The 18053-nt window shown below is 42.1% G+C and overlaps 4 protein-coding genes across 10 annotated transcripts; 2 read left to right on the top strand and 2 right to left on the bottom strand.

The window, feature by feature from the left end:
- The first annotated feature begins 148 nt into the window (after positions 1-148).
- On the top strand, positions 149-8140 carry tmem255a (transmembrane protein 255A). Of its 3 annotated transcripts, none has more exons than XM_081698866.1 (10): positions 149-511; positions 1346-1488; positions 1839-1901; positions 3185-3274; positions 3361-3426; positions 3605-3693; positions 3838-3909; positions 4285-4447; positions 4551-4691; positions 4948-8140. In XM_081698866.1, exons 2-10 carry the CDS (start codon positions 1390-1392, stop codon positions 5089-5091), a joined length of 927 nt encoding a protein of 308 aa, XP_081554992.1. In that variant the 5' UTR covers positions 149-511; positions 1346-1389; the 3' UTR covers positions 5092-8140. The 3 variants fall into 3 exon arrangements, with proteins under 3 accessions (XP_081554992.1, XP_081554993.1, XP_026874382.1); XM_027018581.3 differs by having other exon boundaries at positions 151-500; XM_081698867.1 differs by lacking the exons at positions 3185-3274; positions 3361-3426 and having other exon boundaries at positions 150-500.
- zbtb33 (zinc finger and BTB domain containing 33) lies at positions 7794-12788 on the bottom strand. 4 transcript variants are annotated; one of them, XR_014117514.1, is made up of 4 exons: positions 12338-12647; positions 9426-11478; positions 9244-9289; positions 7794-8645 (listed from the first exon to the last, which is right to left on the bottom strand). XR_014117514.1 is itself a non-coding variant. In XM_081698864.1 (3 exons), exon 3 carries the CDS (start codon positions 11474-11476, stop codon positions 9572-9574), a length of 1905 nt encoding a protein of 634 aa, XP_081554990.1. In that variant the 5' UTR covers positions 11477-11478; positions 12338-12480; positions 12723-12788; the 3' UTR covers positions 7794-9571. The 4 variants fall into 4 exon arrangements, 1 of the variants encoding a protein (XP_081554990.1); XR_014117512.1 differs by having other exon boundaries at positions 9244-11478; XR_014117513.1 differs by having other exon boundaries at positions 7794-9289.
- A 131-nt stretch (positions 12789-12919) lies between these two features.
- nkap (NFKB activating protein) lies at positions 12920-15643 on the top strand. 2 transcript variants are annotated; one of them, XM_081698865.1, is made up of 8 exons: positions 12920-13564; positions 13876-13956; positions 14049-14113; positions 14318-14407; positions 14581-14617; positions 14720-14911; positions 15041-15190; positions 15277-15643. In XM_081698865.1, exons 1-8 carry the CDS (start codon positions 13275-13277, stop codon positions 15449-15451), a joined length of 1080 nt encoding a protein of 359 aa, XP_081554991.1. In that variant the 5' UTR covers positions 12920-13274; the 3' UTR covers positions 15452-15643. The 2 variants fall into 2 exon arrangements, with proteins under 2 accessions (XP_081554991.1, XP_026874376.1); XM_027018575.3 differs by having other exon boundaries at positions 12922-13564; positions 14578-14617.
- Positions 15644-16567: 924 nt separating this feature from the next.
- Positions 16568-18005, bottom strand: ndufa1 (NADH:ubiquinone oxidoreductase subunit A1). Its single transcript, XM_027018576.2, has 3 exons — positions 17816-18005; positions 16949-17038; positions 16568-16670 (listed from the first exon to the last, which is right to left on the bottom strand). The coding sequence occupies exons 1-3, from the start codon at positions 17915-17917 to the stop codon at positions 16650-16652; spliced, it is 213 nt and encodes a 70-aa protein (XP_026874377.1). The 5' UTR covers positions 17918-18005; the 3' UTR covers positions 16568-16649.
- Positions 18006-18053: the final 48 nt, after the last annotated feature.

The following is an 18053-nucleotide window of genomic DNA, read 5'->3' as shown; positions in this document are numbered from 1 at the left end:
TTTTTGCTGACTATAGCCTATAGCAATTCATGGAAATGATATAATCATTGTGTAATCTCCGCCAAATCTAAAACCAGTTGGTTGACCCGCCATTTCAAATGCGGCGTGGCCAAATCAAACGGTGTAACGGAGCTAGTGCTGCCTTCATGTCCTGCGGCGCCTGCTCCTCCAACCCTGCCCTGCACGAAGCTGCAGGAGGACGCCTAGCGCGCCCGGGCACGCGCCCTCGCGGCGGGGCGAGGGGACCAGGATCGCGCGCGCTTGTCAGTAGACGCAGCAGCTGGCGGAGGAGCCACGCGTGCGCTCGCAGAATGACGCGGCACGGCCGGGCTCTCCGTCCCTCGGGTCTGCGCGAGAAAATGGACCTTCTCTCAATAAAGCGCTTCGTTTGTGACCTTAAATCAGTGACCGCATTCTAGCGAATGGCAATAAGCGTCCAAATAAAATGCCAGCGGGATCGAATGCGCAAGCCAGTGGGATACCGATGTCCGATGCAGTGGGTACGTGCAAGGTCAATACCGTTAACCGGGAGCTCGTGTGCTGGGATTTGTGATGTGCGAATTCGGGATGGGGATTGTTTTAGCTGTACTCTGCACGTTTTCATGTCTGCAACAACCGACAGATTTCTATTTGGGTTATAAGCTCTCTCTCTCTCTCTCTCTCTCTCTCTCTCTCTCTCTCTCTCTCTCTCTCTCTCTCTATATATATATATATATATATATATATATATATATAGACACACACACACATACATATATATATATATATATATATATATATATATATATATATATATATATATATATATATATATTTAAATGCACCATTTATTTATTGGGAACATGTTCTGTCTTGTTTAAAAAATATTACCCTCTAGGTGTGGCAAAGCGTAGATGTTAATGACCGGCAGTTTCTCCTGATAACCGAAATTGTATTTTTGCTCTTTCTCTAAACCTGCACTGTAGTTTTAAAACAACAAAGTGGTGACAGCCACTGGATTTCGGGTGTTTGCGATTCATGGGTGCAACTCTAAATGCCAGCAGTCTGTAGTCTGAAGTAGCATGTTTTGAAGTTTATGTATTTAAACTATAACTTTTATATAGAGAATAGAATAGCCTTAATATATTGGCATTTTCATGAGGGTGTAAACATTTCTCTAGATAGGCTGTAATTAAAAACAAACTGGCTTTAAAATCAATATAGCTTTTAGTCATTTGCACATAAGATTTTTTTGGGGGTATTGGCTTGGCTGTAAATGAGATGACGAAGCTCTAAAAACTCTCTACTCCCAAGCTGCTAAAGCTGAAGAAAGTGCTTAGTATGGACCATTCTGTCATCTTTATAGGATCATTCAAAAGAAGGAAGAGGAAGTCCATCGTAGTGTCTGCAATGCTGCTCACGGTGTCTGTGCTCATCCTTGTCTTCGGTCTGGCTGCTACTACAAAAACACAGAACATCACGGTTGGTGGTTACTATCCTGGAGTCATTGTAAGTAATCATGCTTAGAGTTGCATTTGACTGAAAAACTTGCACGTATATTTACAAATGTCATCCTTTATCATCAAGAATCGTACTGAGAAAGTGAGATTTTTCCCAGTTTCTGTCACTATGGAATCCTGGCGGCCTGACAGTTGGTTCCCTCCTCAGAGATGTTGATCTGAAGCTAGTTCTCTGAAAGAGGAAGGGTCTTGTTTGACACCTGACCATAATCTAACCTGACCATAATCTAACTGATATGGTGAAATGTCTTCATGCAACATAAGTATAAGATACATAAGAGTATTATACCAAACAAGTAACAGCATTTTGTGTGTGTGTCTGTTATTGGTTTGTTTTAGCTTGGTTTCGGCTCCTTTCTCGGAATTATTGGAGCCCATTTAACAGAGAATAAGAGGCAGATGGTAAGAAGACTTACACTGCATGGCCCCTCCTAGTTTTGTGTGCTTGCTTTGCATGATACAAATTGTTCTAAACCACAAGAATGAATTGTTCCTTTATGGAAAAAAAACTCAGGGCATGACCTCCATTTTGCTGAGTGTCACAGAGGTTTTTAAAAACACGTCTTTATGTTTTTGTCTATGCGCCGCTGTGGCGGCGAGGAGTGGACTCACTGTCTTCAGTTTGAATATCAGAACATGTTCCTGGGACTCTGGTGACACGCACCCAGAAATAGCCCAGTGTAAGATGAGTGGGTTGGATGTCTAGGGTACGAGTGTACGGAAGGCGCCCCAGAGCAGGGTATGCCAGGTGCAACTCTCCAGATGAAGTATTGATTTGGCCGGGGTGAATGGCCACATCACTGAAACAAGGAAAACGGAAAAACAAGTTTTGTATAGACGGCGAACAAAACTCCGACATATGATGGTGGGGAGCAGGTTCAGTAGTAGTGCTTGGAGGAAGCGTGGTGTACCAAAGGGGTGATCAGGTAATTTCTGGCACAACTTTGACAAAATTGTAGAGATTTTCAACAAAGGGAAGCACTTTGCTTGCACAGCTGATGAAGGACCTCTTTCTGAAACATTCTGTTCCTCTGGTAACTACATGTATTAGCTGCAGTGCTTACATTGATTTGGCATAGTCAGGCTTCGTGATGCTGTCAGGTGTAGAATGTGGTATGTCAGTGGCAGTGCTGGGGTTAGATCCTTGCCTCCAGCCAACAGTGTGGAGTGACATGAAACAGAAACCTCCCTGCCTCTCAGGAAGGCACAGCTCAAGCAGGGTGAGCTGGGCACAATGCCAGCTCAGGGGCACCAGAGAAGGGAAGTGTAGACCAGACAACATAACTCCCATCATGTCCTCTGCCAAGGGCTTTACCACTCCCAGACCCACCTGGGCAAAGGTGGCAGACTCACCAAGTGCCACCTCCCACCGCAATCTGTACGGCTGTGAAAATCACATGAGGCACAGTGACTGATAAATCTGGACAGAGTGATGTTATGACCATGTGTTTGCCAGGAGCACGTGCAGAAAGAAAGTATGGATAGCGTGTAGAGAGAGAATGCTGGTTCACAAAATATGAGGTTACTGTGTCAACAACACCAGTAATGCGCCATGAGTGCATACAAATCAAGAGCTTATACACAAGCTCAGTGAATGAGGGAAAGTGGCTGAAGTAGCGTAATGAGGGAACAGCGAGACCCGTCACATCACCGCCGCAAGCGTCTGCTTTTGTCTTCCATCCCAGCTGGTGGCGTCCATTGTCTTCATCAGCTTTGGAGTGGTCGCTGCATTCTGCTGTGCCATTGTGGATGGTGTTTTTGCAGCCAGGCACATAGTGAGTCCCTCCCAATTTCCAGTGTCATTACATGCATCTCAGGGCTGCGGACACAGATTTACTGGCTATGTTGTGATGTCTCAAAGGACCTCGGACCTCTTTACGCTGGTCGATGTGAATACTATTCCAGCGTGACCTCCTTTGACCTCGATGTGAGTTCACTTTTTATTTTTGCTGCAAAGGGCCCTCACCACCCCATTTTTAAAATTTACAGCAACCCTCTTCCATAATAAAAGCAGCTGATGATATGTCCACTCCAGGATTTAAGTGGCCACTGGTTATTTTGGGGGATTTGTCCTACATGTTTTCAAATGTCTGTCTGATCTTTAGGTCCACTGCCAGACTGCGTCACGCATGTCCTGCAATCTGCGTGTGAAGAGTAACACCTGCTACTGCTGTGACCTCTATAACTGTGGCAAGTATGTGTGCCACAGCAGGTCCTCGGGATGTACTCTGCTATCTCTGTTTTATCTTAGTTAAGTTACTGTTCTGTTTGCATTGAGTGAGTTTCTTCCCCTCTCAAGCTCTGCTGGAAAGAACGCTTGTGTTTACCTATGTTTCAGAGAACATCCTCTTTTGGGACTTCAGAGTAAAGATGTTCTGAAAAAATTTAGGAAATCATCCATGATTTGGAAGTAGGTTTTTTTTGGTTTTTTTTTAGCTCCTCAACAACATTGACAACCCATGATTTGTTGTGGCTGAAATTGTCACTGTTGCTGTGTGCAGTGTACTCCATAGAAAACATGCTTAAATCCTGTCTTGATCTGCCACTTCTGTCAGTCATTTGTGGTCCAAGCCATGACAGTCTTAAATACCTAGTGTGTTAATTGAAGGGTTAGATATATCATTCATGTTGTGTTCTTCTTAAGATTGATGTGTACTTGTAGTCCTTTTCATTCACTGTTCTTTTTGCATGCATGTTTTTCTTCTGTTTATTTTGTGATGTATCTTAATGGTACAGTATTGCTTTAAGGTTTCAATTGACTTTTTTAAAACTCCCCCTGAAACAGTCGTGTTGATCTCAGAGGAGGTTACCACGAGTACACAGAAGTTCGGAGTTGCCAAGATGTTGTGCACCTCTACCATCTGCTGTGGTCTGCTACCATCCTCAACATTATTGCCCTTTTTCTGGGCATCGTCACAGCAGCAGTGCTTGGGGGTTTCAAGGACATGGTAAGATAAACAAATAAATAAATTGAATGTTTTTTGGTTTTATTGGATGGTACAGAGGAATGTAGACTACTGTTGTTGTTCGTGTGTGTGGTTTGTTTTTAAGATGCCAACAGCAGCCCCTGACACATGTGAGCCGGTCCCTCTGGTTGCCCCCAGACCTCCAGACAGTCTTGCCCCACCTGCCTCCAACTACTTCTACAACCCCGCCCCCAGCTTACCACCCTACACGACCTACGACCTACAGGTAATGAGCATTCCCAGTGGAACTATGGGATACATTTCTGTTGTGTTTATTTCACTGTAGAATACGTGGGTGCTGTTCATATTAGCAGCGAACCACAGTGGTTTACTGGATACACAGGTGCTCTTTGTGCATTCAACATTTTTAGAAAAATCACTGCCTCATTTTACAATCTTTGTTGTATATGAAAAGATCTCCATTTGTCAATAGTGCAAATTTAAGTACAATGCAAACACAAGAATAATATTTTTCCTTACAGGGATCCAACATATTCCATGACTCTTCTGGTCTATCTGACGAATCCCAGTCTGGAGCTAGTCATACGTGGCCCACTATGATCCCCCCCCGCTACTCTCCACCTTACTACACACCTGACGACAAACCTCCACCATACAGTCCTTAGCCGACCAGACCAGGAGGCATTGCAGGAATGGTCCTGAGCACTTTGGATCACCCATTGTGGTGTGTGATGCACGAGTGCTTTTGGAAAGCTTCTGAACAGACAGCCTCGGGGTGATGGCCTCTGTTGAAGGGAAGGAGACCAGAGACTATGCAGACAGAGGCATTCATCCCTACGGTGCAGACGTGAGCCGTCACATCCACAGGCCATGAGATCTGTGCAGTTATCTGGGACTTAAATACACTGTGGGACTTCTCTGCACCTTGCAAGAACTAACATCCAGACAGTTTACAGACAGGGTGAGTTGCCTGGCTCGTATCCTCTTCTACACTGCGTAGGTCTATAGGCTTCCTGCTAGGAGACAGTTACTCGGTCACCCTGCACCTGCTGCACAAGGTCTTAAGGACACTCCCAAAGTGGCCAAGAGTGTCCTGTTTCTCTTCACCTCACTGAGGATGTTTTCTTTGTCTTTTCTTATTGTTGATTTGCACTTTATCTTCTCTGAATATAACTGTATCGAGATCAAACTAGGTTGAGTTCGGTTTGAGCAGCTAGAAATAACAGCCCAAAAGTATTTCCAAAGTTCTGTCTAAACAGGATGAAATTTCTAGTATGTGGTGGGGTTTCTCATTTCATTGTGTAAAGACAAAGTCACAATCTTCACACTTAAAGGAATATTCAAGTATGTTTGAGACTAATCTCTACCACATCTGAATCACATGGTTGATTACCGCAGACAGTAACTTTAACAGTACTTAGTCCAGACTTAGAAAAGAAAGCAAGCCCTGTTAACTCAAAGTGCACTTAGAAATATATAAAGCACTCATTATTTTTCAGGTAAAGGTATTTGTAATGTCAGCTGTATATATGTAACAATTGGTTTTTCTTTTCCTGAGGGAAGAATTTGTGGCAATGTCATCCAGCTCAAAGAGAACAGTTTCACCTGATCACACATGGCTACCAGAAACCCTCTGGGAATGGGTAGGTAACCAGAATGGCGGTTTACCATTTTCCCCCAGGGTTGGAAAGGTGGTTAAAACTACATTAAAAAGCTTTGATATTTAAAACAGTTACTGAAAAGGTCTAAGATGTAGATGTGAACTTACCTGACATAGTCACAATGTTTATTGACAAAATTCTAGAACTTCCCTTAGGGATCCATAATAAATACATTTCAGGTTAGCATTTTCTTCCAACTATAGAAAAATGTGATGAAACTATTGACCACAGAAATAAAAAAAGAACAGACTACAGATGAGGTAGCTATAGGCTTAAAAAACCACCAAGTCTAAAAAAAAGATCTGTGATGTAAATATCCTTTTCCTGATTTGTGAATAATTAAAAGTGCTATGTTAATGTTTACAGGAAAGAAGGAAAATGATTTAAACTTGAACATGTTACCTATGGTATATACATTGTACAGATCCATTTCAGCTTGGGAATTGATTTATTAAAGAGTGGGAGGTGAAGTGTTCAGAAACCTTCACTATGAATATAATGCCCAGCCTCAACGAAAGGTCATTAGGCCCATTCATTTTTTAAATACACGGTCTCCACATTGTTACTACAGAATCAGTAACACACACACACACACACACACACACACACACATATATATATATATATATATATATATATATATATATAAAAACACTTACTGTCCATCTATACACAATTTACATAAACTGTGCAACCTAGTACTCCATCTCGTAACTATAACAACAGGTTATACTGCCATCTCTTAATGTACATTTACTCAAGTCTTAATATTAACTTGCAGGTGTGTATTCACTGTGTTTAGTGAGGAGTCTATAGATTGTATTTTATGTGCTTTATTTAAAGCAAAACATACACATGTAACTGACAACAAAATGAACAGAGGTTACAAACAGTCTGGTGTGTCCGTTCAAAAAATATTTTATATGTATAAATGTTATATTACCAACTCTTTGTGCTACACAGTCAGATTTGGTGGCTCAAATGCCATAAAACAGGCCAAGCGAAGCAGGCCTCCACATTATGCACGAATCCTTTTCTTTACTTAATCAGGCTTGCCTTGATGTTACATTTCGAAAGCATAACCCACCCAGCCATACTGCAAATACTATGGACATGAATGATAGACAGCACCACGGACAGAGGACGCTGGGGGGGGGGCATTCCCACAATCAACCCTGACAAGCTGTGAAAAGAAAGGGAGTGAGTAGGTACTCTATAGTTTTATTTCACTTTGTACAGCACTAAGACCTAATAAATATGGTTCCAAACAAAAGACTGTTAAAATTAAGGTCTTTAGTAGTACAAGTCTGTTCATGAATAACAACTGTTAGAATGCTCACTTTTTGACTGAGGCATTATCGTCGCACTGACATCCTATTGTCCAAAACCATTTACCTACTGACAAGACTACAATGGAATATATAGAGATATATATGTAAGAAAAAAACATACAAAAACAACATGAACATGGAAAGCCAAGGTCCTCTACATGAATCTGATGATGCACTGGACACTTCTCTGTTCAGTAGGGGCACACATTTTGCTTCAGTAATTCATGATCACACTTCTGGTGGAGAAGAACTCATGATATATGGCCAGCATATAAATAAAATTGTACAAATTTACAACCTAAACAACTCATGGACATTTTACTAAACGACATTCACAGAATTACTCCACCCTCCTCCACACAAACATCATAAATACTAAATCTGCCTCTTTTTGTTTACCGTGCCCACCCTGTATTAAACCGATCCAACTCTAATCTGCCAGGAAAAGTATTATATAGAATTCATTGACACAAATGTTTTTGTTTCTTTTTTTTTTAAAGAAATCAGGATTTCATCCTGGATCTTTAGGTTTCTCTGCAGAATTTAGCAGAAGTTGACATTGGTGAGGATAACACAGGGCTGTGTAGTATAGTTTCTATCTGGAGATTATTGTGATATATTGATCAAAACAGTAAAAGGTGTACAGAATGCATCCTCCCCTGAAGAATTCAACACTCATACTCATCAAGAATGTAAATAAATTTGTTGCACATTTAACTTCATTCATGCCTGTTACGTTATTGTTTAACATGATTCGTGGAAGGTTCTCTGCATAATTGTGCGATGGCAGCTTCATCCAACATTACATTTACAAGCCCCAACAATGACCTGGGAGTCTGTGAATTCAACACGTTACGTCTTTAAACTGGTTCAACAGTTAATATGTTAAGTGATACAGTACTATGTGGGCCCATTGGTGTAACTCAATAATCAGTTGATCAAATGATTTCTTGATTTGCAAATCAAGAAATGTACAAATTAATATAACAGGTAAAGGTAATGTAATACAATAGGTAGACAAGCCAACTGTTTTATAAACATGACTTAAAACAAAAATGAACACATTAATTTAGAAAAAGAATCAATGAACAGCAAGGACACCGAAGTGTTAGTGATGTAAAGCGCATCCACACGGCCCTTCTGTGTTGATACTCTCCGGCCTCTTACACGTACGTGAGTGAGTGAGTGGCTGAGCGAGACACAAGCGAGCCAGCCTGGGCCGCACCGCTAGTAAACAGATCAATGAAAGATTATTTTAAGTGCAACAGAAAAAGCAACACACATATTAACGCAATTATCAAATCACTCTTCACATTATGAAAAGCCTTGTTTTCACTCGTTAATTTATCAACTGAACATGTCTATGTTATATTTAACTGTCAAATTGTACATGTCTTAAATGCCTCCATAATTCATATTAGATTTTGATTTGTCAACTGATCAGTTGATTACTGAGCAGCTTTATCGTGCACCCATATAGTTCTGTATCAAAGCACAGCACAATTAAAACAAATATGTAGGGGAATTTGGTATTTATCAGCCTTATCTTTTGTCCTAGGTAATTCAACAGTTCCTTCAAAACTACATAATAAAGGTACAATACGTAGCATTTTCCTAATTCGCTTTATCATCTACCAACAAATTACTGACATTATTGGTTTGTGATTTACATGATTCATAATGAAGTAACCACTTTTACTACCATTGCAAATGTAGGGAACACTACATTTTTACAGCTCAGAAACTGTGATAAACCTCTAACTTAATGTCACTAAGTAACAATCAGTAAACAGCATTATGTAATTTTTTTAAACTTATTTTTTACTTTTTTCTTGCATCGGTTCTTGCAGAAGAAATCCCACCTATTGTACCTTTAAAGAGAAGGTCAAAAGATCTGTTGTAAAAGAAGCACTGCGAATATCTGTATACTTTGTAAAAGTCTTATTCATGTGTAACTAAGGGCTGTGGAACAGGTTGAATAAATTTTGAATAAACCACAAAGAGCACCTTGAATTATAACACATACTTCCAGTATGCTCGTGTCTCTTATAATGAACTTTCTTTCAACGTTGTCAAGCAACTGAATTCAAGAATAAAATTCATTGAGACCCGAACACAAAAGGCACCCAACTCAGAATTGTTAGCATGGCTACTCAGTAAGTCTCTGGTATGACAAATTCAAACTCTGTTGTATTCTCATTCATTTGGTTTCCGGGTCGAGGAGGGGGACCCGGTCGTGCATGAGCCCCTGGTCGGGTGTGTGCATCAGGTTCAACAAATATGTCATCCCAGTTCAAGATTTTGCTCTGGCCAGGGGGAAGTGCCTGGCTTGTAAAGTGTGCACGACCCGGGTTTATGTGCTGCACGATCCCATCTTCGTTGATGACTGGGATCCCCCCGGTTTCTTCGGAGACGAAAGAGTATGGTTTGAACTGCAGTGTTTTACAAGGAAGGAGGCGGTACAGGTTGTTGTCAGTGTCATCCTTCTCCTTCCTGCCTGAGGGATCCTGGTTGTGAGTTTGCTTGCAGTGAGAAGACAAGAGCTGGTAGTTGAGAAACATTTCATTACAGAGCAAGCACTGGTACCTCCTCTCACCTGTGTGAGTGATCTCATGTTTGGTTCTGTATTCCGCCAGGGCAAACACTTTGTCGCAGTAACGGCATGGGTACTTCCTCTCCCAGGAGTGAGTGTTAAAGTGACGCCTGAGACTCGTCAGACACACGTAGGGTCGCTTGCACACGATGCACACGTAAAAAGTCTTGCCATCCATTATGAGCTCATAATGATCTTCTTGCTCCAGTTTGCCTTTCTTCTTGCTTCGAGGTGAACTGTTTGACGGATTTCCCGTGCCGTGCCCTGGCGTCTGTGACTTCTTCCCAGGGCCGGCTCGAGAATCTCCTTCCCCCGGGTCCTCTTTCACAGGGACAATGTCATAGGTGTTCTCCCCTATGTTGGCGTAAACCTTGCACCCTGGTGAGAGCGAATCGATTTCCGAGGCTTTATCTAATGTTATCGTCTTTTTAGTGGACACGGTCGGAGAGATGTCCATACCAGGACCATTGTTAGTGCTGAAGGTAGGTCTCACGTCCGACAGTCTGATTTTGCCTGGCTGGTCGGACGTCTGCTCCAGAAGTACCTTCTTCTTCTGGACTCCAAGAACTTCACTGGCTTCTAGAGGAAGAGGGGCATTGTGGGATTCAGGAGTGAAGCTGTTCTGGCGAGCTGGAGTGGATGGTGCACTCTGTGTGGAGGATCTAGGAGAGGCAGGAATACTGGTGCTGGGGTCTGGGGACACCATAGGGCTTGCGTCCGGCTGGGGTTGTGCCGCATCTTGTGGGAAACTTTCTCCCACTGCACCCTGAGAAGGGAGCTCTCTCTTCTCATTTTGAGCGTTCACCACATCAGTGTTGACTTCTTCATCGTTTACAACTTTCTGTTTTTTAGCTTCAGGGCCTTCCTCGACATTTCCATCTACAGGTGACTTAGTCTTCGGCGCGTCCGTCTTGGAGACAAAGAGAACGTCATCGTTGTCAGAGTCGTCCTTGTCAGTACCACTAGCTGCCATTTTGAATTCCTCAGCAGACAGTGAGAATGATTCAGTGATGATTGGCATATTCTCTGCTTCACACTTCTCACTGGCATTCCCATTACCGTTCTCTCCTTCATTTGACAAGCCAGGTAATCCCTTGACTTGGGAAAGTGGCGTTGCAAGATTGGCAATGAATTTGACACCTAAGATCTGGCCAGCATTTATAAGGTCTTCCAATCTGTCAGACCGAACTCTATGGATTTTTGAGCTGTATATGTAATTCAGGATGTCTTCAAATATATCCGCCTTGATAAAATTTAACTCGATAACTTGTCCTGCAACTGAAAAAAGTTGGCGAAAGTAAGTGCTAGATGCAGACAACATTGTCTTGTGTGCCTTAAATTTCCGGTCCTGCACAATGATGGTCACGTCACAGAATAATCCATTGTTTCGCTGTTCACTGATGGACTCCAACAATGACAGAGGAAACTGTGTATCAGTTGCGGATATCAGCTTTAATTTCGACATACCTGTGAACAGAATGGTGAAAAGCACTGTAATGGCTACAGTAAAGTTAATTTCGATAATCCATAAAAGTTTTTTAGTACTGAGGATCATTCATGCTAGAATCTTTCCATTAAAAACCACAAGTACCACCTATTAAGATAATGACACCTTGTACATGATAGATTTAAAAGTAATGCTGGAAAAGCATGCCACAACGAGAAGTACACAAACTTGCAGGGCATGTTCAGGTGTAGTGGTTTATTTTGTGTAAAAGGATGACCTGAACTGTCACTGGTAGTCTGAGAGTATCTGACAGGCTGTTGCCAGTATAAACCCTCATGCTAGCACACATCTAGGAGCTGCAGATGTGCTCGATTAAACGTGCTCACTGCATCATCAATGCCCGTACGGATCTTTTAAACACGCATGACGATTATTCGTGTTACATGATCTTAGGCCACATGACTAAACACTGATAAGTGTGCTGTAAGACGCTAACTAGCCAGCCTTAGCCAGCTAAGATGGAGAAAAAGCAACAAAAGGAGGCAGAAAAGCGCCTACGTGCCCTCCAAGCTGCATGGCTGCTCAGTGTGCACTGAGGAATTGGAGAGCTAGTAAAGAAATATCTCTGCGTATTCCCTGCAGATGCCCCGCTACACTGGAAATACCGCTGGAAATATCGAAAAACAAGCAAATTAAAAAAAAAAAAACCAAATGGCTACCAGCTAATATGTATGTGCTCGGTTCATCCTTCCTGCTTCGGCCTACCAGCTTAGCTAGTCGGCTACCCTCAGAAACGGCTTCTTAGGCGCAGAAATATACGCTCTCCTCTTTTTATTACACGCTTGGACATTTACCCCTGAATAATGCGCAATGGTGTACCTGCGATGTGGCGTTATCTGTGCCCAGTAATCAGCGTTTGGGAGTAATGTGGGTTTGTCGAGATGGACAACAAAACGAGTCCCTTGTCTCAGATGAAGCGAGGCTGCGACTCTCTGTGCAACCAACAGGAGACGCAAAATGGACTGTGTGCATGGAAGAAATAATGGGCAAATATATTCATTTGCATATTTTAAGTTTCTTCAATATACTTTTGAAAGATTAAAGTTACTCTGACGTTTTCTAATTTGTTTTGTAAAAATTTCAAAATTTGGATTGAAATAAATGTTACTTTCACCAACCATGTGCTATAGCCATAAAATAATATGGCAAACAAATGAACGCATGATGTCAAGAAAAATGCATGGACCTTTTACAGGCAGTTTACCATGAATTCAGTTGCTTTCTGAATTTTTTTTACTTCTCCAATTCGTCTAACCTAGAAGAAATATGTACGTATTTTATATCATGTTTTTGACTCTTAAAATAACACTAAAGCGGTGTTGTATCTAAAACCTCCAATGCTGTTGGGGGTGCTATTCTAATAAACCCGTCCTGCCTCTCTAGGACAATGTACGCCACAACGTAAACAAGACGCTATACGGACTCTCCGTATCTCCGTATCTTTAAACTAACGGATATCGGTAGCTAGCTGTGCACCTTGTTGTGGTGATGCGTTAACTTAGAACTCTCACTTTAGAGGTTTGTCTTTTTTGGAATTTTACGCGGATATAAAGTCCAGACCTACAAGTTATCCAGTCAAGCTTCACCTGGCTAAGTTAAGTTAGCTAGGTTAGCAGTGCTACGCAGTAATGCACCGTTGGTTAGCCTAACCGGGCTAGCTAAGCGCTAATCAGCTAGGTTAGTGATTACAGCTCCTCATCCCAGGGGGCAGAGCCGTTAAACGCCGTTAAACGCGTCCGTAGACTCATCCCCCGCCATGCCCGAGCCTGAGGGGGAAGGTTCGGGTCCCGTCAGCCCCAGACGGCGGCGCCGTAGTCGCTCCAGCACGAGGAGTCGCTCGGGCGAGCGCGAGCCGAGCCCCGCGCCGAAGAGGCACGAGGCGTCGGACGCCAAGGAGAGGAGGAGGAACCGGTTCCGCGTGGCACGCTCGCGCAGCCGCTCCAGGTCAAGGGAGCGTGAGCAGCGGGGCTACGGGGGGTCCCGGGCTGACTACTACGACCAGAGGGACGATGCTCAGCGACAAAGACAAGAAGCCTTCATAGCGAGGTGGGTTACTGAAGCCATGGGTGGCGCAGACTAGTAACCAGAAGGTTGCTGGGTTAAGTCCCACCACTGCCAAGTTGCCACTGTTGGGCCCCTGAGCGAGACCCTTAACCCTCAGTCAGAATTGTACGTTGCTTTGGATAAAAGTGTCAGCTAAATGCTGTAAATGTAACGTTTTAAGGTGTTCGCCAGTCATACCCGTAGACTGCGGCTGTACCCTTCTTTGTCCATGTTCACAAATGAGTAACAACTAATTTTACGTTATGCATTTATGTAACGTGGCAGGTCCTGAATTTTTGTCTTGCTTTATTCAGGCGCCTGCAAGAACGCGAACGCATTGGAGAGCTGGGTTCCCCTGAGGTCTGGGGCTACTCACCTAGAGTCAGAGAGCCTGAGTAGGTCCAATTCTCATGTGAATTCACCAGTTTGTCTCCCAACAGCAACCTGTATGCAAGTGCTGTATGTTTTTTGTGTCTTCTCCTGCTAGCTCAGATGAACACACTCCTGTTGAAGAGGATGTGAAGAACAGCAGCTCTGATTCTACTTCAGAAGGTGCGGTGCTTTTACCCTTAATTAACTAATGGTATTTAAGCAGTTTTTTCTTTCACTGTCATTTCAAAAACGCTTTAATGGTCAAAACTGTTTACATACACCAAATTAGTTCCAGACTGTAAACCATTCCATTGTGGTGGTTGTTCAACTTCGTTGAAGCGGTTAATTAATGAGTAATTTCTTTTTCTGTTTTCTTATTTCCAGAGGAAAGGAAAAAGAAGAAGAAGAAGAAAACAAAGAAGAAGAAAAGCCGGAAACACTCGGAGGACAGCGAGTCAGACGGCGACTCTGAGGGTCGGTCTGATCTTTAATTCCAGTTCAGTCTGAAGCGGTTACTCCTTATGTGGAACATGTGAAAAATAGTTTTTAGTCGCTGTATGTCAAATAGGATTCAATTTCAAATTGACTACCTGCTTCTTAAAGCGAACTAGTCCAGTTATCATCACTTCTTTTTTTTTATTCAGAAGTGGTGAAAAAGAAGAAGAAGAAGAAGAAAAGTAAAAAGTAAGAATGTATTAATTTTCTCCCTCTATGCGTCTCGTACTTTCTAATGGACGAGCAAGGTTATAAAGTTCTCCTGTTTTACGAAGCCTCTTATCATCTCAGGAAGAAATCAAAGAAGAAGAAAGCTAAGAAGAGCCGCAAGGAGTCCAGCAGTTCCAGCAGTGACCAGTCAGCAGAGGAAGAAGACGACGACATGAGTGAAGAGCTCTGGGTGGAAAGGACTGGTCTGGAGGAGCATGTGGTTGGGCCTGAAGCACCATTAACGCATCTGTCCCAGGATGATAAACCATTAGAGTGGGTACCTGCCTTGCCTCCACACTCTTTATCCCCAGTTAGCACCTGTGCTAAACGTTTTAAAGCACCGCTAGTAATTTCTTATTTATTTTTTTGGTAATTGTATGTTTTGCATTTTTTTCCCTATAGTTTTGGTCATGCTCTGCTACCTGGTGAAGGTGCTGCTATGGCAGAGTATGTAAAGGCAGGGAAACGTATTCCAAGGAGAGGTGAGATCGGCTTGACCAGTGAAGAGATCGCAGACTTTGAGAAGTCGGGCTATGTGATGAGCGGAAGCAGGTATGTGTTTATTTGTTTGATTTAAAAGCGAGTAGGTTAGCTCATATCTAACTACTGACCCTACTGTGCTTGATGCCCTCCCCCAGACACCGGCGTATGGAAGCCGTAAGATTGAGGAAGGAAAACCAGATTTACAGCGCCGATGAGAAGAGGGCACTTGCGTCCTTCAACCAGGAAGAGAGGAGAAAGAGGGAAAGTAAAATTCTTTCTAGTTTCAGGGAAATGGTGTACAGAAAAACCAAAGGCAAAGAGGAGAAATAGACCGCCAAGCACACTGCTAACATTTAAGTCTGTCTGCCACCTTCATTCTCAGTGTATTGTAACTTAGTGCAAATAGTGAATGTTCGGTTTTGTTTCGTAATCCTTGCTGTACCAGGCATTGTGAGCTCTTCCTAAAATCAGATCGCTTGTGTATTTTCCTCAATAAAGAGTGAGCTGTGATTCTCAAGATTACCTACTGTATTAGTGTTCTGACATGCTTAGAAGTTATGGAAACCCCATTCACTGTGCAGTTAAAACCAAATTGTATGAACGTAGGAAGAATTGCAATGCAAATTCAAACAAGCTAACTCGGATATGCTTTTTTTATTTACTGTATATGATTTAAAGGACCAAATAGGCCGATTGCTAAAATTCACGAGGTTTTATAACATTCTTCACCAATATCTTATTTTCATAGTTCTGCAAGTGCATGATGTACTTGATGTAATCTCTGTATTGGAAAGATAAATCCAGACTTCCAACTTTCACAGAAATCCACCGTGTTGACTTTGTGCCATTTTAAGTGAGTGTAACTAGACCTTTAGGTTACAGCTTGATAGTCTTCAAATAGATCTTTTAGGTGTTTTTCCTCAATATAAAAGTTAACTGATTCTAACTAGTAACAAATTACACTAATATGCAGTGTACAGAATTGCTGGGAAACCTACAACATAAGCTATGTGAGAATTGCTATACAGGACATGCCACATTCAAATGACTACCATTATGCAATCATGATTGATTTACTGTAGCTATTGCATGATATGCAATCATGCTGTAGCTACAGTGACTCTCAGAACAGACAAATATTTGCTGTTAGGCCTGAAGTGTAGGAATTCATATCAGTCTACAACTTTAGAAATGATCATTTTATAATTGAGGAAACAAAAATATTAGGCAGTTTCTTAATAGGCAGCTGTGGCAAGAGCTTTTACTTCCAGCCACAGTAGGTTCTCCCCCTACCAAGCAGCTTTTCTAAAATGGGCTCACCATATGTACATGTAAAATCCTCACGTGTATGCAAGCAGCAAGTCACTTCGGCACCTGAGGGATGAAATGAGGTTTCCTGGCTACATGTCCATCACCAAACAGGAATCCAAGGACCAAGCAAAGCAATAATATATGCATGTTATTTTTAATACACATCAGGACAAAATACATATTTCAAAGTCATGGATGGGAGGGGTCTTTCTGATCTTCAGTTAATGTTCTCAAGTCCCTGTAAAATCAAGAAAACAGGTTAAAAATGTACATCATAAATATGTAACATTAATTAAAAGAACATTAAACATATTGTCTATACTGATTAATCAAGGTCATGGGGGAGTACAAGGAGTACAGACTGCCAGTCCACCACAGGGCATGCAAACACATTCACACCAGTCAACCCAACACGCATGTCTGTTGGAGGGGCAAGGGAACATTCAGCTGGGTACTGAACCCAGGTTGCTGGAACTGAGAGGCAGCAGCACTAACCACTGCACAAATGGCATTCACCTTTGATTCGTAATATTTTCCAGTCCCTGACAATTGTTTGTCTCTCTGCATCAAGTACCACTGGTAAGGAACTCTTGCAATTCTCTTCTCCTAAAACATAAGAAATAAGGCAAATGTTATGTAGCCATATTACATTTATGGTAACAAGCTCTTTTGGGTCAAAAGGTTATTTATTACTAGAGAAAAGAATAAAAACTCTGTTTTTACTTCATGTTTACTACATATACACCCAATTCACACTTCTATATAACTCATATTTTAGAGAGATTTCTAGCATGTGAGCAGCATTCATTTTCTCTCCTCTTCATTGCCATTTCACTTGACTAGCATTAATAATTATCATACAGCTCCTCTTGGCCACCATCACAGTGATGCAGGTGACGTGTGGTAGTCTACATACACGTTCCATCTATAACACTGGCCTACATAGCCTACATAGAACTAACCAGGATGTACCTTGCTGTAGTAGAGGTGAATGAGAATATGCAAAAGAAAGAATGCACCACTAATTTTGGATAGCACATCTCTGACATGCATTCTTTCCATCTCTAGCATCTGATATAACTCATCAGCTTCTCCTCAACTTATTAGCAGCCTTGTTTAGATCAAGTGTTGTTGGCACTACAGGGAAATTTGCGGGTATATATTTCCAGGACTGCATTTCGTCTTGCCTGGAGTACACTAACTAAAATCATGCAAACTGTTTTGACTATTCGAAGCAGGTACTGGGACAGTAGATTAGACAACCATAGATAATAGACTGTCACAAGGATTACATGTTACAAAACGCAAAACAAACAGAATATAGGTGGCTCGCTATCATACGAGCCATCACATACGTAGCTAGCGTTAAGATACTTAACCTACCTTCCCTCCATTAGTGAATTTATGTATCTGTGTAGTTGCAACACCAGGAATGACCAAACAAATTGTCATTATCGCAAAACCGGGTAGTATTTCATACCACATACTGAATGTTAAACACAGCCTCAAAGGCCTTAAAGACGCGATCCCGTATCCCTTCACGGTCACCTACCGACTTCCGGGACACGTGATCGCCACTTCCTCCTGACGGTATTATTAAGTTTATAGCGCCCTCTTGTGG

Source organism: Electrophorus electricus, chromosome 16, assembly GCF_041902795.1.
Source record: "Electrophorus electricus isolate QZ-2024a chromosome 16, ASM4190279v1, whole genome shotgun sequence".
NCBI classification, from domain to species: Eukaryota; Metazoa; Chordata; class Actinopteri; order Gymnotiformes; family Gymnotidae; genus Electrophorus; species Electrophorus electricus.
The sequence above is the reverse complement of the archived record's forward strand: the minus strand, read 5'-3'. Positions and strand labels throughout refer to the sequence as shown.

Bases quoted from the DNA above. Each gene is read 5' to 3' on its own strand.
- tmem255a (XM_027018581.3), top strand. From the start codon at position 446: ATGCCAGCGGGATCGAATGCGCAAGCCAGTGGGATACCGATGTCCGAT. The intron at 3,694-3,837 runs GTATGTGTGCCA...CCTATGTTTCAG, and splicing joins GACCTCTATAACTGTGGCAA to AGAACATCCTCTTTTGGGAC. The intron at 4,448-4,550 runs GTAAGATAAACA...TTTGTTTTTAAG, and splicing joins TTGGGGGTTTCAAGGACATG to ATGCCAACAGCAGCCCCTGA.
- zbtb33 (XM_081698864.1), bottom strand. From the start codon at position 11,476: ATGTCGAAATTAAAGCTGATATCCGCAACTGATACACAGTTTCCTCTG.
- nkap (XM_027018575.3), top strand. From the start codon at position 13,275: ATGCCCGAGCCTGAGGGGGAAGGTTCGGGTCCCGTCAGCCCCAGACGG. The intron at 13,957-14,048 runs GTAGGTCCAATT...TTCTCCTGCTAG, and splicing joins CCTAGAGTCAGAGAGCCTGA to CTCAGATGAACACACTCCTG. The intron at 14,408-14,577 runs GTCGGTCTGATC...TTTTTTATTCAG, and splicing joins GTCAGACGGCGACTCTGAGG to AAGTGGTGAAAAAGAAGAAG.
- ndufa1 (XM_027018576.2), bottom strand. From the start codon at position 17,917: ATGTGGTATGAAATACTACCCGGTTTTGCGATAATGACAATTTGTTTG. The intron at 17,039-17,815 runs GTAGGTTAAGTA...CTTATGTTTTAG, and splicing joins AATTCACTAATGGAGGGAAG to GAGAAGAGAATTGCAAGAGT. The intron at 16,671-16,948 runs GTGAATGCCATT...TTGATTTTACAG, and splicing joins GAAAATATTACGAATCAAAG to GGACTTGAGAACATTAACTG.